A 22,876-nucleotide genomic window follows, 5' to 3' on the forward strand; every position below is an offset into this window, starting at 1 on the left:
ACTTTACCAGTTAAAACACTTAAATTAACTCAGAGATGCTCCTAGGCATCTGTGTATGTTTCCACTGTAGGAGTATCAGCCTAACAATACGGAGTTCCAGCAAACTTCCTTTAAAACAAAACCAGAATTCCAGATATACTGGAACAAGCTCCCTGGAAAGTTCAGCTGTCTTTGAAGTAAGGGACAATTCTCAAGCAGGCAACAGAAAGTGAAAAAACGATGGCCAGGGAGCTAACCCCACTCTTATGAGCATTCCTGTGCTTGTATGGCATTTGGCCTGGGAACCAGAGGCTCATCAACTTAGTTCTGCTGCTGCCATCCTGCAAAGCTGAGTTATTTGAACTTTTTGCTCCTGACTCCCTGCTCACAAGGATTTCCAGCACAGATGATTCAGGGGGTTTTAGCACTTTAGTTACTGAAACTAAGTACGCTGTACTTAAACTGGGGGGGGGGGGGGGGGAGGCACGTGTTGCCAATTATCCAACTCCACAGATAAATTATCTGTAGAGTTTAGACACTCAGCACAGATCTGTTAGATTCATTCTAAGAACGTAACTGAGACCCACCAGATCAGAAAACCACATTTTTCTGCACTGCCGCTTTCATCAGTAAAACCTACAAATGCAAAAAAAAAGGTTGCTAGGGAAGAGCAATAGAAAAGATCTACAGATGATTCCACCTTAATTTTGCATAAGCCAAATGAAGAAACATCAAGATTTGAAAAAAATATCAGTAATTGCTCTGGGCATATCCATTAAGGATTTATATGTTTACAATGTTTACAAAGCTGGGATTTACCTAGCATAATGACAAACATGAGAACAAAAATATTAGCAGAAGTAATACATCATCATACAACATGTAGAAGTCAAACCCAAATAAGGAAAACAGTAGAGCATAAATCTTGATATTAAATCTAAAAATCACAGCAAAGCAAGCTACAGAGAACTTTGAGGGGCATCTCATGAAAAGAATAAAATTAATAACAATTTTTTCGCCAAACACACTGAAGTGTAAAGCTTGTCAGGAAGTTTGTGAGGCTGATCAGGGCATGGAATGAATACTTAAAGGATAATATTCTTTCCATACAGATGAAGTAGGTAAATACAGTATTGAGTCTTTTGAAAAGGGAACCAAAGGAACAGAAATTCTGTCATATGGAATCAAACTAGCATTTATTTGTGGAGCAGCTGGAAGAGGGGCCAGTAACATCCCCAGTGCAGTTGTCCATTGCTTGAGCTAATGGAGAAGCAGTGTAAGGGTGTTACCCTTTCTGGGACAAGCAGCTAAAGACTAATTCATGGCAGAATTGTCCCCACAAGGCTACAGGACACAATGATGTGGATACAGACTCTGACTTAGGAAAGACTTCTTCTAATTCATACCTATGTTTTACTTTACACAAACTTACTCCCAAATAATAAAGGTCCTCTGAATTTTCTTTTAAAAAATCCTACGTGTTCTAGAGCTCTTGTTAGGAGATCAACAAGACAAAAACTTGTGGGAGATGTATCTCCAAAAGCGCATGCTGCTTAATCCAAGGTGTATCTAAAATGACGCTAGAAAGGGAGGAATATAAAAAAACCCCCTCACCTACATTCTACTCTCACCTGCTTAACTACGAGCAAACAGACTAACAAATAAAAAAATATAAAAGGCCAAACATAGTTTGTTAGCTTTGTATTTGAGAGTATAATTTCACCTGGTAGCCACTTTTCTCCCACTAAGTATGAACTATAAAACTCTTTCCACCCAAATGTATGAATTTCTCTGAAATATTACAAAAACACATTGCAAACTAAGGACTTTCCATGCAAGTCCAAACATCCTGAACTTTCTACATAAGAATCATTTTATTGGTTCACATTAAGGGACTGATATGAGTGTCCAGAAATTACTTTGTTTCCACACTAAGACTTTTATTTTCTAATATATGTAAAATAAATATAGAGGTAAGACTCACTCATTAGGAAGAGTAGATACAGGAGCAATCTCATTGTTCCCAGCTTTAAGGTGAAGGAAGGAGGAGGACTGGAGATACCAGGTAAAAGCTGCTCTCTTCTTCTTCTGATTCTCCAGATCTGCATGTCTGTGTTTGCTGAGACAATGTGACTCTATTGTGGATTTCCTAACTGAGGTTTCAAGGCGTACACCAATGACATTTTAATAAAATTGCAGATGCAAAGACCTACTAAAAGCTCAATTTATGCTACTGAAAAGTAAGTTTTAGCAGTGTCTCAATTTCTGTCCATCAACACCTTTAGTACACCTAGAAAAACAGGATCTGTTTGGAAAAGCCACTAGGGTCTATGTTTGCACTGTCCACCTTGTCATTTGGTGCTTGCTATGTGGACATGCCACATCACGTTGAAATGTGCAAACAGATTGACCTGAGTGAAGTCACAGCAGGGATTTACAAAACATGTCAGCTCTCAGATGCCCCTCATAGTAATTTTTTAATGCAAGAGGTCCCCGCCCTCACACTCACACACACAACACACTTGGTATCCCCCTTTTATTTTGTATATTATTGGTGTCAGAAACATTGACATTTTATCGCAGGATGCCCAGGGTATGTTAAGGGATTCTGCACATCTCTTCTCCCCTCTACCAACAACTCTTTCGTTTCTGTTGATCCCTTGTTTCTCTGTACTGTTGACCCTAGTCTGGACTAGACTAGCCCAGAATTACTCCCAAATAGTACTATCAGAGTACTGTGTAGCAAATATTATTCAGATGCAGTGTGTTGTTATTACAAGTCTAAATGAGCTGAAATTGCAAATGCTGAGCAATCAGAAGAGTTAACTGCACAGCAAATCATTTTGGAAGGCAGCAGGGGGGAGAAAGCCATTCCAGAGACGCAGTTCTCTTTGCCCAGAAAGTGTAAGTTTTCCGAGCATTCTCAGAAAAGAGTGCAACAAATCACACAGACACTTTCTAGCTACGTCCGACTCTCTTCCTCTAAGGACTCCCTGTGTTTAACAACACTTGATAACCATCTTCACAGTCCAGAAATACTGTAGCACCCCACATCTCATGAATCCAAACTGAAAAAAAGATTATGTCAAAAGAGAAAGTGAAGAAAAAACTCTTTGCACTCAGATTTAATAACAGTTGGGTGCCAGCCATGAGGCAGCTGCAGTCATGCCTTTCTGAGGCTTTGCCTGGTCCTCTCTGGCCCCACTTTTATTCATGCTGCTGAAGTAGATGTGAGGTTGCAAAGTGGAACAGTTTTCTTTTAAAATGTCCTTTTTTTTCCCCCCAATTTTATTTTTGTTTTAGTCCCAGAGCAACAAATAAAATTTCTTAAATACAGCAAAGAACAACAAAACTGATAGCTAGCCACAGAGCCACAGGAACAGTCCAGCTGAGAAATCTGCCAGCTGCATTGCTTCAGAAATAGCTCTTTGCAGCTTATATAGACTTACATAAAGCATCTGTTCTTTGTCTGAGCCCTTTTGCTTGTCACAGAGACTCCTTTTGCTAGCTACAGAGGCAATGGAAAGCATGCTCACTTGCAAGTGGGGTCACAAACAGATGAAGAGAGCAAGAATTAACCAAGGCACACATACACCTCCCCACATTGGCTTCAGCTTCAGAGCACACATTGAAAAAAATGGGAAAAAAACAACAAAAAATAAAATATGCAAAGCATTTGAGGAACAAGAAAGTCTTGCTTCCACCTACGTCCCTGAAGAAAAAGGCCTTAGGAGGAATTGGGAACCATACAAACCAGACACAAAGTTTCTTTTAGGAAAATTACACAGATAAGTGGCGTGATAAATCACTGTACAGTGGGAAGCATTTGGAACCTAGTAGAGAGGCCACAGGGAGCAACGACCAGGCAAAGTGTGCTCGAGTAGAGGAGGAGGAGTTTGGAAGCAACAAGGTCTGCATTCATCTCCCAACCCTGCCAGGAGCCAAGCAACTTTGACCAAATCACACAGGGGAGGGTTTGAGCATCCATAACCCTGCATGGAACGTAATAAGAGCTGCTGGTGTCTTTTCTTCATGGCATGGCTGGGCCTTCAGAGTCTCTGCGGCTCATACATACAAAGTAAACAGAGACGAGAAACTGCAGCTATTCCTTCACTGACATTTGTGAAAGGTTTCTGTTTTCTCAGATGACAGCCCTGCAAATCCTCCCCATTTGCATAGGGATGGGTCCACATGCAGGTGGCTTTACCCGTCACAAGAGGTAGAAGGGAGAGGACAGTTCATCTGCTGATAATTTCTTGTGTAAATGACTGAAGTGTTTCCTGACAAAACATTATGATCTCTTAAGAGTGGATCCCAAAATTCTGTTGGGCCTGCAAAGCTATGAACCAGCTTGTAAGTCCTTCCTCTTGCAAGGAACTGCAGATATCCCACAAAATAAACCCCAGACAGCCTTCTTGTTTGTAATGTGATCAAAATGGGAAGTGGTTCAGATGGTGAAACCAAAGAGAAGCCTTGTGCATTAAGAATATGGAAAACTGGGAGGTTACTGATATTAATCTCAACAGTGCTGACTCACCTCTCACTGCAGAGAGGTTGTAATTCCTCAGAAATCTCCTTTTTTTCCATAGCACATCAAAGAACTGTACAACAGCCCAGGCACTGTCGTATCTTCTGACCAACCTGACATATCTGTTTGCTGCATGTGCCTGTCCCTGTCTGCCATCCATCATCCTTCATTCATGAGCCTGAGAGGGCTGGGACTGCTGGTCTGTGGCGTGACTGTGAAGCACAAGGAATGCCAAGGCCCTGTTTCGCAGCAGACACTAGGTGTTTAAGAACATTTTTTATGCAGATCAAAAGAAAAACTAACACTGCAAACGTAAGGGATTTAAAGAGAAGTAGGTTCAAGGAATGGCTGAAGAGGCGGGTTATCTTGAAAGCAAGCTGCCACAGCCCACAGCTATCAAAACCACTACCAGTAAGCAAGATTTCTCTTTTGTTGTTTAAGACTGCAGGCAGGGATGGCAGACCCGATTCTGCATTTCTTGAGAATCTCAAAGTGCCCCTACCACAGCAAAGCACTAAGCATAGCAATAGATTACCATATGCCAGATGATCCTTTTGTGCAATATGAGCACCTTGCCAAATCTTGGGAACACTTAGGACAAAGCCATAGATGGAAAAAGCAGCTGAAGGCTTCACAAAGCAAGAAAACAGCAGAAGCTGGAGTGAGAAAAGTTAGTTACAATTCAGAGACCCAATGCAGTGAAGCTGCAGAGGGAATTGCCAAGCACAGGGGAAGAACCCGTTTGAAGTGACAGGGAATGAGTTTTAAAAGCAATGCTTTTGCTGCCAGTCATGTGCATGCAGTAAGCAACAGGATTAAGATGATTGTCTCCAAAAGACAAACCTCCTAGCTTCACCTGCTCAGAGCACAAATGAGAGACAGGAGATCTTGAGTTGCATAGTTTATCTCACTGAAGGAAAGGTGCTGCCAACATTTGTAGTCTGCAGCATTTTCAGGTTATCGCTAGCCATTCCCTGTATGAAAGATGCATCCAATGCAGTATCAGCTGTTACATTTTCAGATGTGGCTGCATAAACTGATATGAGGTCATGAAAAACAAGAGTTAACTCCCATGGCAGTGAGGTCAGCACAGTGCTGGATGAAATGTAATCAGGAATTTGATAAAGCCTTATAGTTGATACTGACCACATCTTCTCTTCCTTTCTGAGAGAGGCTGAAGCTCTGAAAATGTATCCAAGGATGAACATTTTCAATTAAATAAACCTGCTATATTGACAGTTTACAGAAATACTACATGTTATTATTTTTAAATATAGGCTGAAAGTGAGACAGCTCATTTTTATCTCTTTTCCACAGAGTTTAAAGTATGCTTCCTACCCTGCCTGAGGCAGAGTGCACATTACAAAAAGCAATGATGTCCTTGTAATCATTTACAGCAAGACAGGATGCTCACTAAGACCGACAGGAAACGTTAACTGTACGATGCATTTTGGCCCATCTGTCTCTCAGAAGCCATATGCAGGACTCTGCTGCCATTTTCTACAGAGACAAAGCAACCTGTGAAAGACAGATGTTTCAGAAATTCACCATGTGAAGTTACAGGTCCAGGAAATCCACATTGCTTTTGTGCTCTTAAGCAAATGTGCACATCGTGCAAATGATTTCACTATAATACTGTAAAATGGGAATTGTGATGTCGGCTAAACACCAAGCACTGCAGATACTGACATAAAGACTCAGTATGGCTCTTGATGACTGAAGACTGTGTGTTTGTCCACTCATGTCTCACACCAACAGTGCTTTGCACAGAAGCCAACTCCATCCTTAGCAACTTTTTATGACTCTACAACACTCTTTATTCCAAAGTACTTCAGTGTAGCCTCCTGTGACAAAAAAAATAACAGTCGACCCATTCTTAGATAGGTCACTCCATCCTTTGCTTCTCTATGGCAAATAGCATTATTTCTATACAGCTCAGAAAGCACTGCCTTCCTAAAGACCACTCCCCACTGCCCCATGATCTTGCTCTCACTCTTATACCTTTAGACATAGCAATAAGAAAGTGTCAGGCAGAGAAAGTTGAGTAAAAATAGTTTCTTCAGAGGAAATTAATGATTAAAGTGCATGAAAATATTTAAAGCCACAGGCTGAACCACAGTCTTCGATGAAATGTACTTTAATACTGATAATGCCTTCAATTCTTCCAGCCGCTATAGGAAGAACTACTCCTTTGAAGATGGAAGCAAAGTTGTAATCCAGAAAACCTGCTAAAGATTTCTGGTTTGTCCCTCTAGAGGTATCATCTCAGTTGCTGATAGCTGGGGCTGTAACAGTGACTGCTCCTCTGAAACAGCTGATCTCAGTTGTTTCTGTGGCATCCGTTTCCATGATCTTGTCTCTATAGCAGGAGACATAAAAACAGCAGCCCTCTGTCAGCAGGAAGCTGACAAAGGGATCCAGTTTTTAGAAGAGTGCAGGTTTGGGGAAAACCCAACATACACCAGATAGTATTTTAAGTGTTGCAACCTCCCCACTCCTAGAACACTGGCATCTAGGAAGAACCTACGCTGGAAGAGCAGGGGGCCGTGTTTAAATCCAGTGGAGCTTCCGCCCAAGCTCTGCCAGGCTGAACAAAATATTTCTAGAGAAAGTAACAGCTCTCCATTTTCCTCACAGAGTTGCTTCCCAGGTGTAACAAGGGAAGCAAACATAATTACCTTAGGCAGAATCTGACAAAGTTGCCATTGTCAATGCCCTGATTTGTGCTATAAAAGCCCTGTGATTTTAACAGTTGCAGTATGAGTGGGCCTAAATTTTACCTTTTCTAGAAAAAGCACCATGCGTTTGGGCTACTGAGTCAAAGGGAAGAACAGCCCTTGCTTTTCTCAGCAGCGTTTCCTGCCCATTTCTACCAGACATAAGTAGGAATGGCATCTCCTTCATTCTCATTATTTGTTCCCAAACTCTGACCAGGTCCATGTCTACTCTAATTCTTTATTTTCTCAGCTCACAAGTGATGCTGCTACTGTTGAAGTATGCTGTGTGGAAGCAATTTCATGAGCAAGCTGGCCTGCCTAAAATTTCTGTTATCAAAGACATAATAACATGCCAAGAGTAGCTGCTGAGCAGGAAGCTAAAAGGATACTGAAGACCTTCCTTCATTATTTAATTTACCTTCTGGATTTATTTCTGAATCACTGGTGTTTCCAGGGTCTTCCTTAAGAACTCCCACATCCTTTGCCCAATTCGTCCATTTAATTTCCTCTACTCTGGAGAGACAAAATGCAGCAGACACTGATGTATGGAGCACAGCATTTCAGTCCAGATTTCACTGTCCCCACAGCATCCCAACCCAGCTCATCCTGCCAACACAATCCTAATGGTTTGGCTGTAGCAACAACACACTACAGAGCATTTTTTTTTTGAGTGAAGATCTTCTGTAGTCTAAGCTCCACAAGGTAAATCTTCTTCCCCTGCATATTGTGTGCTGGTCTATGTTGTTTGTTTTAAAATATTCCAGTTTCTCGCAGGGAGCATACTTAATACAAAGGAGGCTCCTAGGTTGCACTTTCTATACATGCTCCGTAACACCCTGGAGTTAAGAAGTGCTGTCTGCAGTTCGGTTCACTGGGTGGAGAAAGGTTCACCTGCTCTCCCAGCTCCTATATGCGAGGAAGAGTGCTGCCCCCTCGTGCTGCACTCAAGTTGCATGTTCCTGAGCAAAGGGGCCACCAGCCTCCAGCCCTCCCACCACAGCCTGCTCTGGGCACGGCTATACTCGCAGCAGCAAAGAAAACATCATTGCAGGCACCCTGCCACCATAACCACTTGCACAGATTTGGGTTAAACAGGACACCTTTTAGTGACAGCATGTCTTGGTGACAATGCTGGCGGCTCAGCTAGCTCTCAAACTTCCAGCACTGCAATCACCAACCAACTTGCAAGTACCCAGGAATGTGTGGTTGAGTCACTCTGTTGCATCAGTGCTGAAATTCCCTGTGGCGGTTCAGGGTTACCAGCTTACGAATCATGGGAACCCCTTACTAGGCTGGTGTATAAGGGGTAATGGTACATCTGTCTTACCTGAAACACCACCTCTCATCTTTCTTATTGAGGCCCACTGACATGAAGCAGCCAGATCTCCTCTTCCCACCTTGGCGCCACAGCCAGGCCTTCTCTATTTCTAGAATAGCAATAGCCCTCTGAAAGAAGAAGTCTATGTCAGAGAGCAAACAAGGCATACAGAGCCCAGACCTTCTTTTCAAGTGAATCTTCCCCAATCAGCAACTACTTTGACTTAGAAAATCACTCTGGAACCCAATCCCAAAGTGCTCCTTAGCTTAATACTACCAGTCAGTTACTTAATTTCTCAAGTTACTTATGCATGTGGATCCGGACTGGCTGGTAGCCATGCAAACAGCATGAGTTTTAAATATATCTAAAAATGATGTTAGGATTTAGCCCCCAGAGTGGCAAGTTTATGTACAAGAGAAGTTCATAGCTCAGGGTTAGGACAAAGACAGGCACTGTCATCTCTGATGTTATGAGACTCAGGTAGGAGTTTTGGGCCATGACATAACTGCTGAGCAGCACTGCGCCTCACCTGCAGCTTCCAGATGCTTTTGCTGTAACCAGAAATATCTGTGACAGTCTCGCTCATGAGCGCAATCAGCATGTTGAGCAAAAGAATGTAAGTGAGGATCACAAAGAGAAGCAGCAGGAACATGACGAAGTATCTGAATCTGGCATGTTCCTGGAAATCCAGGTCACCCATCCCAATGGTGATCTTGAAGAGCTCCAGGGAAACACTAAGCAGCCCACCGTACATAGCATGGCTCCCAGCACTCTCCAACTGAGCAAGAGACTTGTTCTGAGAGACCGAAGGAGCGTCCCCCATCAGCGTAACCAGAGCTATGAGAAAAACAGAATTTGAATCTTCTTCAGAAAAATTTACTTCTTGCAGCCCAGCCTGCAACCTAATGCTGAGTAAGGCCTTACCTGCAGCAAAGCCAAAGAGGAAGATGATATAAACCAAGAGGAAACGCAGTAGATCTCTCAGGATAGTCTAAAACACAAATCAGGAGGAAGTGCCATCCTTTATCTCACATGAAATCACGAGGATGATCTCCTGTTCTCACACATCATAAACCAACCCCCAGTAACAATATTGAAAGCAAGTTGGAAAATGCTTTTATCCAGTTTAAGCAACTACTAATACATGTTAAATTACTTCCTCAGGTAAGTAACATCATTGGTAGCTTAATCTGAGAGTACTACATGAAATTATTTGTTGTTATGTTTGTATGAATAGGTTCTTTGAAACAAATAAATATCATCTCAGTTCCCCAGTATGGCTGTTTCCAAATTGTTTCAACGCACACATCTCTTTCTTTTCCGTCTCCATTGGGTTTCAGACAAGTGGTGATCAGAATTCTTCCCTGGCAACTCATTTCACCTCTGCTTTGTCTTGTCTTTCTAGTCCCAGACTCCTCTATGGACCTGGAAACATTTCTCAGCCCAAGCATAACAGTTCCAGGGAACTCCCACTGGTTTTGACTGCTAGTTTTGAGTTGGTTTATGACAAACTGGTGTCAGCTGCTGTGACTTCCTATATTCAAAGATAGCAAACTAGTGGTTTGCTGCAATTGTACTTCCTTGAAGACACTGATCTAAACTCCTTCTGCAATATTGTTACTTCCATAGTCAGTGACTCAATTGCATTTATGGTTTTCATGGTCCTGAGAGAAGAAAAATAATTGCAGGACTTCTATTAGTTCCTCACACCCAAACACTTTTCATACAAGGTTTTTTCCAAGTACTGACCTTCTGTATCATGACACTGTAGATCCCAGTGCGTTGAAAGCCCCGAGTGTAATACAGCGTGTTCACCCATCCCAAAAGCAGGGAGAACACCATCACTGCCACATAATTTTCTGAACTTGCACCATACAGGACGGCTGACAGCAGCAATGAGAAAGCCTGGATGAAGCTGGAGAGAAATAGAATGAGTGGCACAGTAACTTACCTCAACAAAGAGGCCCATTTGCAGATCTGTTCTGTTTTGCAAGTAAAAGCAAACACATTTGACAAGGCTACATGGAGCATATAAAGTAGCAGTTAATCAGACACATAGTTTATATAAGCAAATCCTGTTATAACCAGACCCACAAATTGTTGCAGTTTTGTTATGAACTGGTTACTCTCACAGTATGGAAACTCTGAACTGCTTGATGTAACTCACATAACTCATATTAAATGGAAAAAAAATTTAACACTTATGAACACATGCACACATACATGCACACACATGCATCTATACACATTTCTCCTCAGAAAACAGAAGTTATTTTCCTTTCAACCAATTCTGAGCCGCTGTGACAGTATGATTGAGAACTTGAGCTCTTTTTCTAACAAGTATATGTTCTTATCTGTGGAATAATTGAGGGTCTGACCTGTACTGTGTTCCGCTACAAATCCAAGGAGAGAACCTACCCAGCGAAGTCCATTACAACAAAGAGTTATGACAAGATGCAGCAGGTAGGAGAAGCAAGCAGGGAAGGGATGGAAAGAGGAGACAGTGGCAGAGAATCAGTCTTTCCTGCTCACCATCTCTCTAGTAATGTTAGGGCAACTTAGCTGCACACAGCAGAGAACCAGTTTCATCCATGCTTTCATTGTGCAAAAACCTCAAGAGACATACATCAAGATCTCAATGCAGCTGTCAGAACACATAGTCTTCAGGGACTGGCGTCTCCTCCGCAAGTACAGACTCTGATAGAGAAAAATCAATGGTAGCCATTCATCAGAAAAACAGGGCATGCTAGAGAGCGATTCCTGCACAGCATAGCCTATTGCTCAGGGGAAAGGTTTGCTCCATAAGCTGCTATTCATGCTTTCATTTTCAAGATCACAAATCTCAGCTAGTAATACTTCCAAGATGAAAAAAAGGCCTTATTTACAAAGGGCAAGGATAAACAAGGGCTGAATCATGGCTCAGCCCAATGGCTTTATTAATAGACTGTATTAAATGCCAAGGATGCATTTTGGTACCATAAATCACAGAAGTCTCTCGTAATTATTTGCTGCTGTGAACCTATTCTTGCTCTTGCCCAGCAACCTGGCTTGTGCCACCCCTGTCACTGCTAGATCGTGCTGACACTGTAAGTGTCTCAGAGCAGGATTCCCTCCTGCCATCCACTCGTGCACACCCTCATATCAGGAGAATTGAATCTGTTGCCTCCATGTCAGTGATCGTTTCCTTTTTTTCTTTCTTACAATGAAACCACATGAGATCCCCATACCTGAGCAAAGATTAGATAAATGCCTCCTAGCAAGATAATGATCAGTCCAGAGACCCACAGGAAGCCTCCAGCTGTGAACTCCACTGGAAATGAAGGCTGCAAGATAAAACCAAAAACCACTGAAGACAGGCAGAGGTAGTGATGACAACCACCCCACACTTTTTAAACTCAGCTCCATTCATTCAGGCCTTTCTAGATAAAAGAAGACTGGACCTACCTTTACCCGTAAGGGTTGATAGTATGCAATGGCTGTAAAGATGATCATGAATGACAAGTATGAGACAAAACTGAAGTAGAATCTCTTGGAAGCAAATGTTTCCCACTTTTGCTGAAGCAGTTTGTTCAGTGGCTCCAAAACCACCATCTTGTACCGATTCTATGGAAAAACAAACAACAAAAAAGGTACCCATGTGTCAACAGGAATGCAAATTCACCACAGCATTGTCTTTTTCAGGGTTGGAGTTCAGAGGCTCCAAGTAGGGTATTGCTAAGGGTTTATTCAGTCAGGCCTTTCATTATGAAAGAGATCAACCATCCCATAAGAAGTTAATTGTGCTTGGCTTCATCAAGTTATTTGGACACATCCAGGCTTAGGACAACCAAAGGATCAAAAATTTCTCTCATATTATAGATTATCAGAGGCATACCAAGCAGACTATAAATAATAAAATATGCAAATACTTCCATCATGCATTTCTTTTCCACAAAAATGATGATGTGAAACACCACATTAACTTGAAATGATTTGCATAATTATACAGCAACACTACAGAAAGGCAGAAAAAATGTTGCTGTCTTTGACTTTTAGTAAAAGCACTCACCGGTGTGTCACTGCTGTATGCCAGAATCTCCAGCACAGAGTTTTCCTCAAAGCTGTCTATAGAGGACAAGTCATAGAGAGACACATGGATAGGTCCATACGTCCATTCAGTGAACTTGCGTGACAGGTGCCTGTACACTGGGTCTTTGATCTCTCTTTGGATGATGTGCTTGAAGATCTGAAGAGAAACCGGATGCATACCAGAAAAATTTGTATCTAATGAAGGTGCAGAACGACACAAGCATACCCAAATCACCTTCAAATACGGGACACCTGGCTTTCTGCATTATACACCTTGATATATCCAAACACCAGCCTATCTGGCTAAAAGCAGGCAATCTAACTACACCTTGTATCAGCTCTTCCAGGAGTAGAACCAATTTTGGTCCAGACCAGCTGGTTTGGCTGGGACAGAGAGCAGCAGCAGCCAGCTGAAGCTCTGTAGGACACTAACTGGAGTGGCCTGGAAGAGGCCGCCTTTATTGTCTCCTGTGGCACTGCCACTGTCAGCAGCATTACTACAGGTTGGGTGTAAGATGTTCCTACATCAAACCCCGCTGCTATGCTGAGGATGTATGCTACAGTCTTCCTTGTTTCTCAGCAACCCCAGGGGTTTCCTCTAGTTGTCTTTACCTCCACTTTGCCTGTCTTGGCAGCAAGCTGCAGAGGATTTAGTCCATCATAGTTCACTATCTCCTCCAGTTTCCACGTTGGGTCAACCTTCACACCTGCCTTTAAGATCTCAACATATGTTGTGCTCACAAACTTGGTGTTCTCCTCAGTGTCATCTGCAATCATCACCAGGGCATGGAGGACTGTGTTGCCCTGTGTATCTTGCTCCTGGAGGCTGGCCTTCTGGTGGGGATTGTTTAGAAGATATTCCACCACCTCAAGCTGGTTGGTACAAGCAGCCAAGGAGAGGGGAAGCTCACCTGAAGAGATTAGGGCAGTATTTGGAGGGGAAGCAGAAAGGGGTGAAAAAGAATTAAAGAAAAAAAAAAAAGCAATTATAAGAAAATACATTTAGCCTATAGTTTTACCACCAGAACACAGAACAAGTTCTTTCTCAGTGTCTCAAGACTCAGAAAGGGTTTTGCAGTAAACAATTACTCCTTATTTCTGGGGGCAGCTGAAACACTTTCCCAGACCCCTAATTTGGCTAAACTAACCAAGTATTTGTCTCTGTCTGAAGCCCCTCAGACAGGGTTAAATACGTAAAACCAAAGATGCTGGCAAATGCCCATTGGACACCCAAGTCTGTGAAAGGATCCTGCCATTCAAATAAGTCAAGAGCTTGATTACAGGACAGTGGAGATGGCAACCCACACACAGAGGGGCAAAACCAACTGAGATTTAGTGGCACCACAGACAGTAAGGCAATAAAAAAAGCAAAGGAGCATGTTCCACACTGACTCACCAAAATAAAAGCTAACTCCTTCTTTCTTCTTCTTGAAGAATTCACCATGGGCTCTGGCATGGACATCAGCTCCATTCTCTACTAGAAGTTTCACTAAATCTAGGCTCCTTTTCTCTATGGCAATATGGAGTGCTGTCTGGCCTAAGGAAACAGGCAAAACCTATCATTCAGTGCCACTATCAGAGGGAACAGGCAAAGGACTCTTCAGGAAAGCACTGTTTCAACAATCAACGGATGTTCTGCATAGCAATCCTGCAGTCTCAGTGCTGGGCAGGGTGTGGGTGGCAACTGATGACTTTCAACAACGTTCATTGGAAAAGCGCGCTGCAAACACTGAGTCAGAATACAAGCCTCAAGACTATCAGAAATTCAGTACAAGACCAGGCAATTACCCCTACCTGGCACTAAGATCCCAAGTAGCTATGAGAGGATAAAGACAACCATACATGTACATGACTATGCTGCATGTCTGCTATTAAAAGAATAGCCCAAACAGCAGAACTCATTCTTTAATAGTGATATACTATTTCTTTTTCACTTCTGGACATGCTTTTTAAGATTTCCCAAGCAAATCCTCTCATATTATTGGGTTATTAAACATGTATCACTTCTGTTTTATAGACCAAGAACAAAGTTGCAGAAGTGTATAATTCAAGGCTGAAGATGATGCAGTACCAGAATCAGAAATAAAAGATGAGTAGGCTGTTACTGTAACTGCACCAGAACTCTGGAACTGCAGTGCTGCATAAGCTCTGGTTCCCCTCTTTTTCCTTGCATCTGCACATCTCACTTGTCTAATGGGGAAGCTGCTCTGACACAGCATCAGAACTGAAATCTTACCTCTGTAGTAACAGTCAGAGCATGCCACATTAACAAGTGGCCTGGGATTCTGTGTCTTTTGGTCTATTTCCAGCAAAAGTGGGATTGTGTCATTCTTTCCATTTTTTAAGTTCAACAGGGCTTTCATTAAGCAGGTCTTCCCAGTCTTTGCATCTAGTAGAAAAAGAGTATTGAACGGGTTGTGCGTGTACTTTGCACACAGCTGTACTACTCGATTCAGAACTTAACTGTCACTGTAGGACCAAATACAATAATTATTTTAAAGGTGTTTCTCAGTACTCTTAGTCTGCAGTAGAGGCAAAAGCCTTAGGATATATATAATTAATGGCATTCTCCATCCTCGGGTGGACATTAGGAAAATAAAAGAATGGACAGAGGGCTGGAGAAAGCAAAGAAGATTCCTCTGCTTTCCTCTTATGTTAACAAGCACTGCCTCTGCTAACCCTGTTTACGGTGTACTAAGCAGAAATCTACCTGTGTATTCAGAATTGGTGAGAAATTTGGAGGTCCTCCGTAAGTACTCAAGTAAACCATCCAGTGCCTCAGGGCTGCCCCTTGAGACTGCGCTGAAGAGCCTGTCTCTGTCAAAGCGATTGGGGTCCTTTTGGCTACGGAAGAAATGCAAAATGTTAAGAAGTTCTGGAGAGCAGAAGACAAGAGTGTGCAATAAATTCTAGTGGGACAGTGTAAGAAAGGAGGGAGGAGAAAAGTTTGTCAGAAAAAACAAGTATTTTATTTTTGAGTCAAGGGAAAAATAGAGACAGTTATTTCCCAGAATTCTCTTCAGTGGCTGCTCTTTCCATCAGCTGGAGCTCTTCCCAGATCCAGTCTAATCTGCAACCCTGGAATGCATCCAGAGCACAAAGACAGAGAAGCCCAAGATAGCTGCAGGACCAAAGTCAGCCCCATCACATGGTGTGAAGCACTCTGTGAGTTGGTTTACATCCCTCCCTGGCAAGACCAGTTCAGTTGTATAGGGCTCCATGGTAGGCTGCTCTTACACCCAACTTGGCTTATTTAGTGTTAGTTCAGATACACCCCAAATACACCACAACACACACATACCTTCCAAGTGCAGACGGAAAGGGCTAATGCATCCCCTTTCTGCTTTTAATCACCTCCCACCAGATGCCTGTGATATTCCTACATTGCTACTTTTAGTTTAGATTTGGTAAAGTCTATAGACCCCTACCAGCAGGGATCAGTACAGATCAACAGGGATCACACCCTTGTCAAACACCCAACAGTCACTCACTTGCTGACGAGCCCTGGCCGATAGTTCAGATTAATCTTGACTTTAGGAGGAAAGTCACTGCTCTCCTTCTGATAAGGCGTCTCCAAGGGTCGTGGCTCTCCTTTCTTTCCATGTCCTGATCTTTCTTCCTTTTTACTAGATGCAGGTTTATCTTCCTGGATACTGTCATCTGTTTCTAGCAATCCCATCAACCTGTTCCTCTGACCTGGGCCCGGCTGCCCATTTGTGAAGTTATCCATTTCTAGTACAGATAATCTTGCAGATCACCAAAGACGTCCCCCGCTGGGAGGCTAAACCTGCAAGGAGGGAGAATTAACACAATTTGTTCACAAACCTAGAGTGTGCTTGGTGTGGCACAGAGAGGAAAGCATGTTTCCAGGCCCAGCATTCCTACAGTTGACTATGGGTGCTTTGAGAGAGAGATTCAGCAAAACTCTGCACAGTAGGAGTATTTGAATAAAGGATCAAGGCCTTAAATAAGGTACCACTGGAGAAGAAGTTCAAAAGCAGTTCATGAAATACAGGCAACTTGTCTGCAGAACATCTGAACCCCCTTTGTGAGATGACCTCACCTGTTGGCAGCAGCACAGGTTCCTTACATAAAAGGCAAAGAAAGTGGATCTTTAGTAGACTACGATCATTGTTCTTGTCTCAGTGCAGCCAACACAGGCTACTCACCAAGTGGCAAAACAGATAAGATTAACTGTAGGCCTTCTTTGGAACAGAGTGATAAGTTTGCTTATGTTCTCTGTTGGTAAGCATTATGCCATTTCTACAGGGAAAACTTATGTGCAAATTACGTTCCCCTCATGCGTTCTCGTATTTCATCCTGGGGCAAAATGAGTGGGATCTCCCCAGTGTTTGGAGCTGTTGGCTATCCATGCAAGTACGGGCTTTGAATTTCCAGCTCCACAGCCCAGGCAAACACACACCCCAGCTGCCATGCGGACACTTACAGCCCTCAGAGCCTGAACAGAGCACAGCTCTCCAAGAGCAAAGCTGGATCCAGATCTGCTGTACAGAGAGCATTCGTATTCACCAGAGCACCCAGCCAGCCCGCTTCTCTCATTTAATATGTACTGTACTCTTTTTTTACTCTTTTGAAACGTCTCTTCATATATATCTGGTTACATCTCAGATCCACACGTAATGCAAGCTATCTCTAGTCAGCATACGACTGCAGATTCACACACAGTTTGTGAGGCAGCAAGGAAACATCCATGATTACCAACCTGAAGCAGAGGGTTTTTTAATAACTCCGTCTTATTCACATGTACTCCCTCCAAATGGTTAACAGGTTTTCTCTGAAGAGAAATCTCCCTTGCTGGGACTACAGCCAGACTCCATAGCCTGTACCGGCAGAGAGGTAAATTGACACAGCATAAGCATTCTGGCTTAGATTAGGATGTGGAGAAACATAGTTCTAGGCAGAAAACAGCCACAAAACATCTTTATGCAGCTCACAGCAAGAAATCCAAGGGCTGATTTCAAGACAAACCATTATGATAATTCAGCCATTCAGTTTAGTCTGCACTCTAATGACAAACATTCCTCTGCACACACAAGCATACACCCTATAATCCCATTTCAGACTTATTTCCTCCCCCATAACACTTACTGGTACATTTGCCGATCCTTTAGAGGGCTATTGGTACTTCCATAATAGTTTGCTTGTGCTTTTCTGTCTTCCTTTCCCCAAAATCATTTCTCAGCTGCAGTTTCCATCTCTCCACAGCGCTCGAGAGAGTTATTTATTGTCAGTCTTGTACAGACAGACCATCTGTTTTAAAAGCAAGAGCAAAACGGTCCTATAAAAAAGGACCCTATAATGTATACATCCACTTTGTGCGTCCCTAGGAAACACAGACAGCCCTCTCTGCTAGCTCAACTTTCACTTCTCTACTCAAGAACCGAGTTGTTTCTTTCTGCAACTTTACCAAGCCATTTTGAGCAGTGCAGCACCAAAAAGCCCTGCTGTCAAAAGAGGAAGAGCACAGCACTTACCCCAAGTTGCTGCAAGCTCCACCCAAGAACTGATCTGACAAGGAGTCCCAACGGATCCTTCACAGGGTAAATAATCTCTCAGTAGAAACCAAGTCAAATACCAACAAGTGTTAATAAACATGAAAGCAGACCCCAAATTATTTACATCCATGGGTAAGACTCCTCCTTTTCTGCAGAGATGACCACACTCATATTAGCAGTCTATTAATGGCACAATGTTGAACTCCTAGTTAGTGATGGTCCATGAGAGAATCCAAGTTGCCCGTGAGAAGGAATAACCACGGATCATTGTTATTTACTCAACTGTATAGCAGTTTGCAAAGTGAAGAAGGGCTTGCACAGGAAATGACTAGCTAGATTTCTCAGTAAAAGAGAGAGCCAATGAATGCAGTGCTCTTATATGGGAAAGCTGGCTGGCTATTGCAAATTCATAATGCTTAACCCCTGCCTGCACATATAGAGGCAACGTCTTGTGGCTTTCAACAACAGCCCACTCAGACCTCAAGGGAGGTGGCTGATTTGACCCTGACAGTGCTAGAGCCTGTGGTTTAGTTGTGAGGTTTGTCACAAGGCTCCCTCGGTTAGCCCCAGGACAAGCAAGCATGCCTCAAACCATCTGAGGTCAACTGTTTCTGTGGGAAAACCGTTCTCCTCACACAAGTTCACACACCCCAGTTACGAGGCAGTGCAAACTGTGCGAGATAATAAACTAGCCAGAATGTTACCCTACAAAGTACAGTGTCAGCTGCTCATTGCAAGCACAGGAGACTGCACAAAGCAGCCCCAGTTCCAAAACACTTAGGCCACTGGTTACTTAATTTGCCACTAGTGTCCACTTCTTAATGGGTTGGTTCTCCAAAGGAGCGCAAGTCTTGGAGAGGCTACTTCTGGGAGCACAGACTGGCCACCCTTACAACTGACTGTCACTGAGACCATGCACGCACACTAATACTGCTTCACTTACCACTCACAAAACAGGAGCCCTAGGAAACAGAGGAAATCAGCCCACACCAAGTGTCTTAGTTTTTGCTCTCCCACTCCTAACAGAACTGAGGCCTGAGGAGGCAGCGTGATCATTATTTCCCGCAGCATCGTGCAGGATGACATTCAGCACCCACAGTCTGAGCAGCCTTCCCCCAGCACAATGTTGCTGTAGAGTGATTCTCATCTGTACTCCGTAGAGGACTGATGGTTTACAAAGCCATTTATGTGATCTAGAGCTCATCTAGAGAATCTTATTAACTAACAAAATGGTAAATAGCTCTTCTAATCAACAGCTTGATAGCAGGGGCACATTCCACAAGAAATCTCAAAAGTGCAAACTAAAGTTAATCATTGGTCCAAAAACATTGAGAAGGGGTGTCACATCATGACACACTGAACTCTGGCTGTGGCTTTCCTTCTTCCAAACCTACTACAAGCCAAAAGAGAGCCTAAAGCAATCCTCATCCAATAGGACTGCAGGATGATGTGAGGCTTCTTGGAACATGGTTGTCACCCACAGAAACATTCCCAGATGGCTTCTCCTTTGAGTCAGATGCAGGGTGTGAGATGACCTTCCTATGAATACACCCATTAAATGGCAGGGTGCCTTTTCCTCTTTCATGGTTTTGCATGAGATCACAAGCTTGTTTCTCAGATTCCTGTGTTTCAAAATTAAGCTGGTCCATGAACAACGCAAAGCTACTTATTCTTTCCAGGCTTAATGATTTATTAGGACCCACAGAATAGCCTATAAAGAACAAACATATGCAGATAAATGAAAGACCAAATCTCCTCTCTCTTATCCCTCACTCCAGCCTTGCACTGATTTACTTCAGTTTGCTTTAATCATGTTACACTTAATTTACTGTGATATCAACAGACATAGATTCAGGCCCAGGAGTTTAGCTCAGACTTACAAGTTTAAATCTTCTTGGGCTTTTCCCCCAGCTTTCATGGGAGTCAGGCCACCATTCCAGCCAAGGAATGAAATCAGCCCAGAAAAGTGCATCATAACAGAGTCCTTCCTGCACATCTGGTTTTAATAGCTTACCCAGAGGAAGGAGAATGTGCAGCTTGCTGGGAAAGGAACCGCTGCCAGCTGAGAGGTCACCACAGCAAACAGAAACATGGAGCTGCCGGGGGAACACAGAAACACTGGTATGTGCACACATACACATGCGCACATGCTTTCTCAGAGAGTACACTAGGGTAAACACTTGCACTTCCATTTCAGAGAAGGGAAAAGCAAGGCAGAAAAATAATACAAGAGCTGCCCAAATGTGCACTTGCTGGTGACAGCGTTCCGAGGTCAGTAATGGGATTACGTCACTGCTGTGCACTAGCTAGCTGAGCTGGTTGTGATGCTTAACAAGCATCTTGCCACCAAAATTTAAAATCCTGATAGCTGTTAGGACTCAGGAGGAAGCCATCCAAAGCAGCATGCAGGGAGAATAAAAGAAGCAATTTAATGTCACCTATCTGCCAACCCGAATTTTCAAAAGCAACATGTCATCCTCTTGCCTTTTGAGGCTTTTATTTGGGGTAACAAGAAGAAAACTTGCAATTGCTCAGTACTTATTTTACTTGTGAAAATGTGTTTGATGGCGCAAAGTTTCTCCTGACAGGAGACACACATTCTGTGGAAACCTTAAATCCAGGAAAAGAGAAGACAAACTCTTCTCTCTTCACTCTTAACTACTAAGTGAAATTTTAAATAAATAATTTTCATTTAATAATATTATCAACTATATTCATAATTATGATTGAATATATTCATAATTATTATATAATTATAGATTATATATTAAGAAATACAGTAGTTCATGGCAGGAAAAGCAATGACCAGAACCTGCTTAAATAGAATGTAAAAGGAAGCATGAGGAAGATTGTGTTCTGAAAAGATGGAAACAAGCACATTTCCTAAAATATGTATTATCTGTTCAATACCGAAAAACATAATAGCCTTATGATTAATGTCATATTTTCTGTATGCTGTAAATCGAAAATCAAAGTCACTTACATGTGTCTGTAATTTAATTACAGCATTGATCTGTAGCCACTATAAGGAGTAGCAGCTCAAAATCATCTTCACAGGAGGAGGGAAGCCTGTAATAACAGCATGCAAGGGTGGACCATTAAAACTCTCTCCAAAACAAGTAGGCCAGCACTTCATTGAAACCTCATGAAAGCTACATGGTTAGAAAAAACTGTTTCTTTTAAAGGTGTACTTTCACACTTGGGAATATACCAAGTATTTTTGCAAGGCCAGATTTTTGTTTTCATGTAACTATTATGTAAAACGCACACTGAAGGAATGAATTTTAGCAGCCTCATTTATTACAGTTACACAGATGGAATCCTATACCTCTCGAGACACCAGCCAGTGCTCAATCTAAAATAAAAATATTCTTAAATGTAATTCTTTGTCAGAACTTGTCTGATAGCCCCGGGGACTCAATTAATTTACATGACAGTGTTTCTGTAACTACTAGTCTCACATCATAATATTTAAAGGCTCTTATCTATATATTTCTCAGGCCTTTGAAGGAACCATCCACTTTTATTCCTTAAATGGAAGTATCTTTCTACTTGATGTATCCCTTTCTTTAGGATTACAGCCTGAAGGAATGCTCCACTGACAATCAAACAGCAGCAAAACACGAAACCCAACGGTAATGTAACAAAACACTTTTGTGGAGAAACAGTGACATCCAGTGGCCACGAAGTAAACCTGAATTCCTACTGCTTATGAAAACAGCCTCGATAGGGAATTCTTCAAAAATAGCAAAAAAGTTGCAAGCACATACTTGTGAGAATTACAGCCATTCACTTACTCTTTGTATCAAAATAGTTAACACAAACTTATCTAATTTAAAAATTCAAGTTCCAAATAAGGCTGTTTTTTATGATGTGGCAATGTTCCATAAATATAAAATTGTGCAGCCAAGGATCTTTGAAGCAGCTACTACACAATGCCTTTGGAACTGCAGACAAGACTGCAAAAATAGTGAGGTATTCCCGATGTTTATCTGCCTTAACTCTCACCTTCCCTGTATGATTAGGTTTTGGGGCAGTTTGTAACAGAGCAAAACACTAAGCATATCCAAAACCCACTATAACAGGGTTATCTCATTTGTCTTCTTAAAACAGAAGTGTTTTTTTAAAAGCACAGAAGACAAACCCCCTGAAATCTTGGAATTTTTTTTTTAAGAGAGAACAGACTAGAAATTAACTGAAGCTATAAAAAAACCCCAAACCCAAAGGCCAGTCACAAAGCTCAGCTTTCAGCAGGATTAAAAGACGTTACCAGTATCTGTTGTCAATATGTGAGCATTAGAATTATTCTATTTTAATAGCACACAGATACTGGCTGAAGCCTATTAAATTCTTATTTTAGTTACGAATAGTTGGGTCTAAACAGATTGAATTGAGGTACCACCACATTGTAAAAAACCCAAATGGTGTATGTTAAGATATTCTCACTCATATTGCCTGATACATCTTACTTTTGTCTTTTGTTCAGAACTTCTTCAGTGTAACCAATGCATGTTATGCAAATTCATATTTACATTTCCTAGTAATTTATATACTTTTCCCTAATTCACATCACGTAAGATAAATTGCAAAGAGTTTATTGTTAATGAAAAAATCCCTTGCAGTCATCTCCCCCAGCTAGCGACTGCTACCCCTCCATTAGCTGGGGGATCAGAAGCCTCGATAACACAGCTCCTACAAGAGAAGCTCAAGTCCAGCACAAGTGCCCCCGCATCCTCACCACAAGCCATCC

At 42.2% G+C, this 22,876-nt stretch overlaps 2 protein-coding genes across 7 annotated transcripts in view; both read right to left on the reverse strand.

The window, feature by feature from the left end:
* ITGAE (integrin subunit alpha E) overlaps positions 1-3,042 on the reverse strand; it is a 33,788-nt gene extending 30,746 nt beyond the window's left edge. Inside the window, exon 1 of the mRNA XM_069791088.1 lies at positions 1,964-3,042. Coding sequence (XP_069647189.1) covers positions 1,964-2,087 — 124 coding nt within the window. The 5' untranslated portion in view covers positions 2,088-3,042. The remainder of the gene's footprint in view (positions 1-1,963) is intronic.
* Positions 3,043-6,628: 3,586 nt separating this feature from the next.
* On the reverse strand, positions 6,629-20,212 carry LOC104311468 (transient receptor potential cation channel subfamily V member 2). 6 transcript variants are annotated; one of them, XM_069791103.1, is made up of 17 exons: positions 18,106-20,204; positions 17,334-17,451; positions 16,102-16,397; positions 15,321-15,454; positions 14,847-14,999; positions 14,007-14,147; positions 13,223-13,521; positions 12,591-12,767; positions 11,987-12,145; positions 11,770-11,865; positions 11,169-11,239; positions 10,292-10,457; positions 9,467-9,533; positions 9,072-9,379; positions 8,552-8,670; positions 7,643-7,737; positions 6,629-6,866 (listed from the first exon to the last, which is right to left on the reverse strand). In XM_069791103.1, exons 3-17 carry the CDS (start codon positions 16,338-16,340, stop codon positions 6,736-6,738), a joined length of 2,355 nt encoding a protein of 784 aa, XP_069647204.1. In that variant the 5' UTR covers positions 16,341-16,397; positions 17,334-17,451; positions 18,106-20,204; the 3' UTR covers positions 6,629-6,735. The 6 variants fall into 6 exon arrangements, with proteins under 6 accessions (XP_069647204.1, XP_069647201.1, XP_069647205.1 ...); XM_069791100.1 differs by having other exon boundaries at positions 9,072-9,533; positions 18,251-20,210; XM_069791104.1 differs by having other exon boundaries at positions 6,629-6,911; positions 9,072-9,533; positions 18,106-20,209.
* Positions 20,213-22,876: the final 2,664 nt, after the last annotated feature.

The sequence above is a fragment of the Haliaeetus albicilla genome, chromosome 9 (genome assembly GCF_947461875.1).
Source record: "Haliaeetus albicilla chromosome 9, bHalAlb1.1, whole genome shotgun sequence".
Classification (NCBI taxonomy): Eukaryota; Metazoa; Chordata; class Aves; order Accipitriformes; family Accipitridae; genus Haliaeetus; species Haliaeetus albicilla.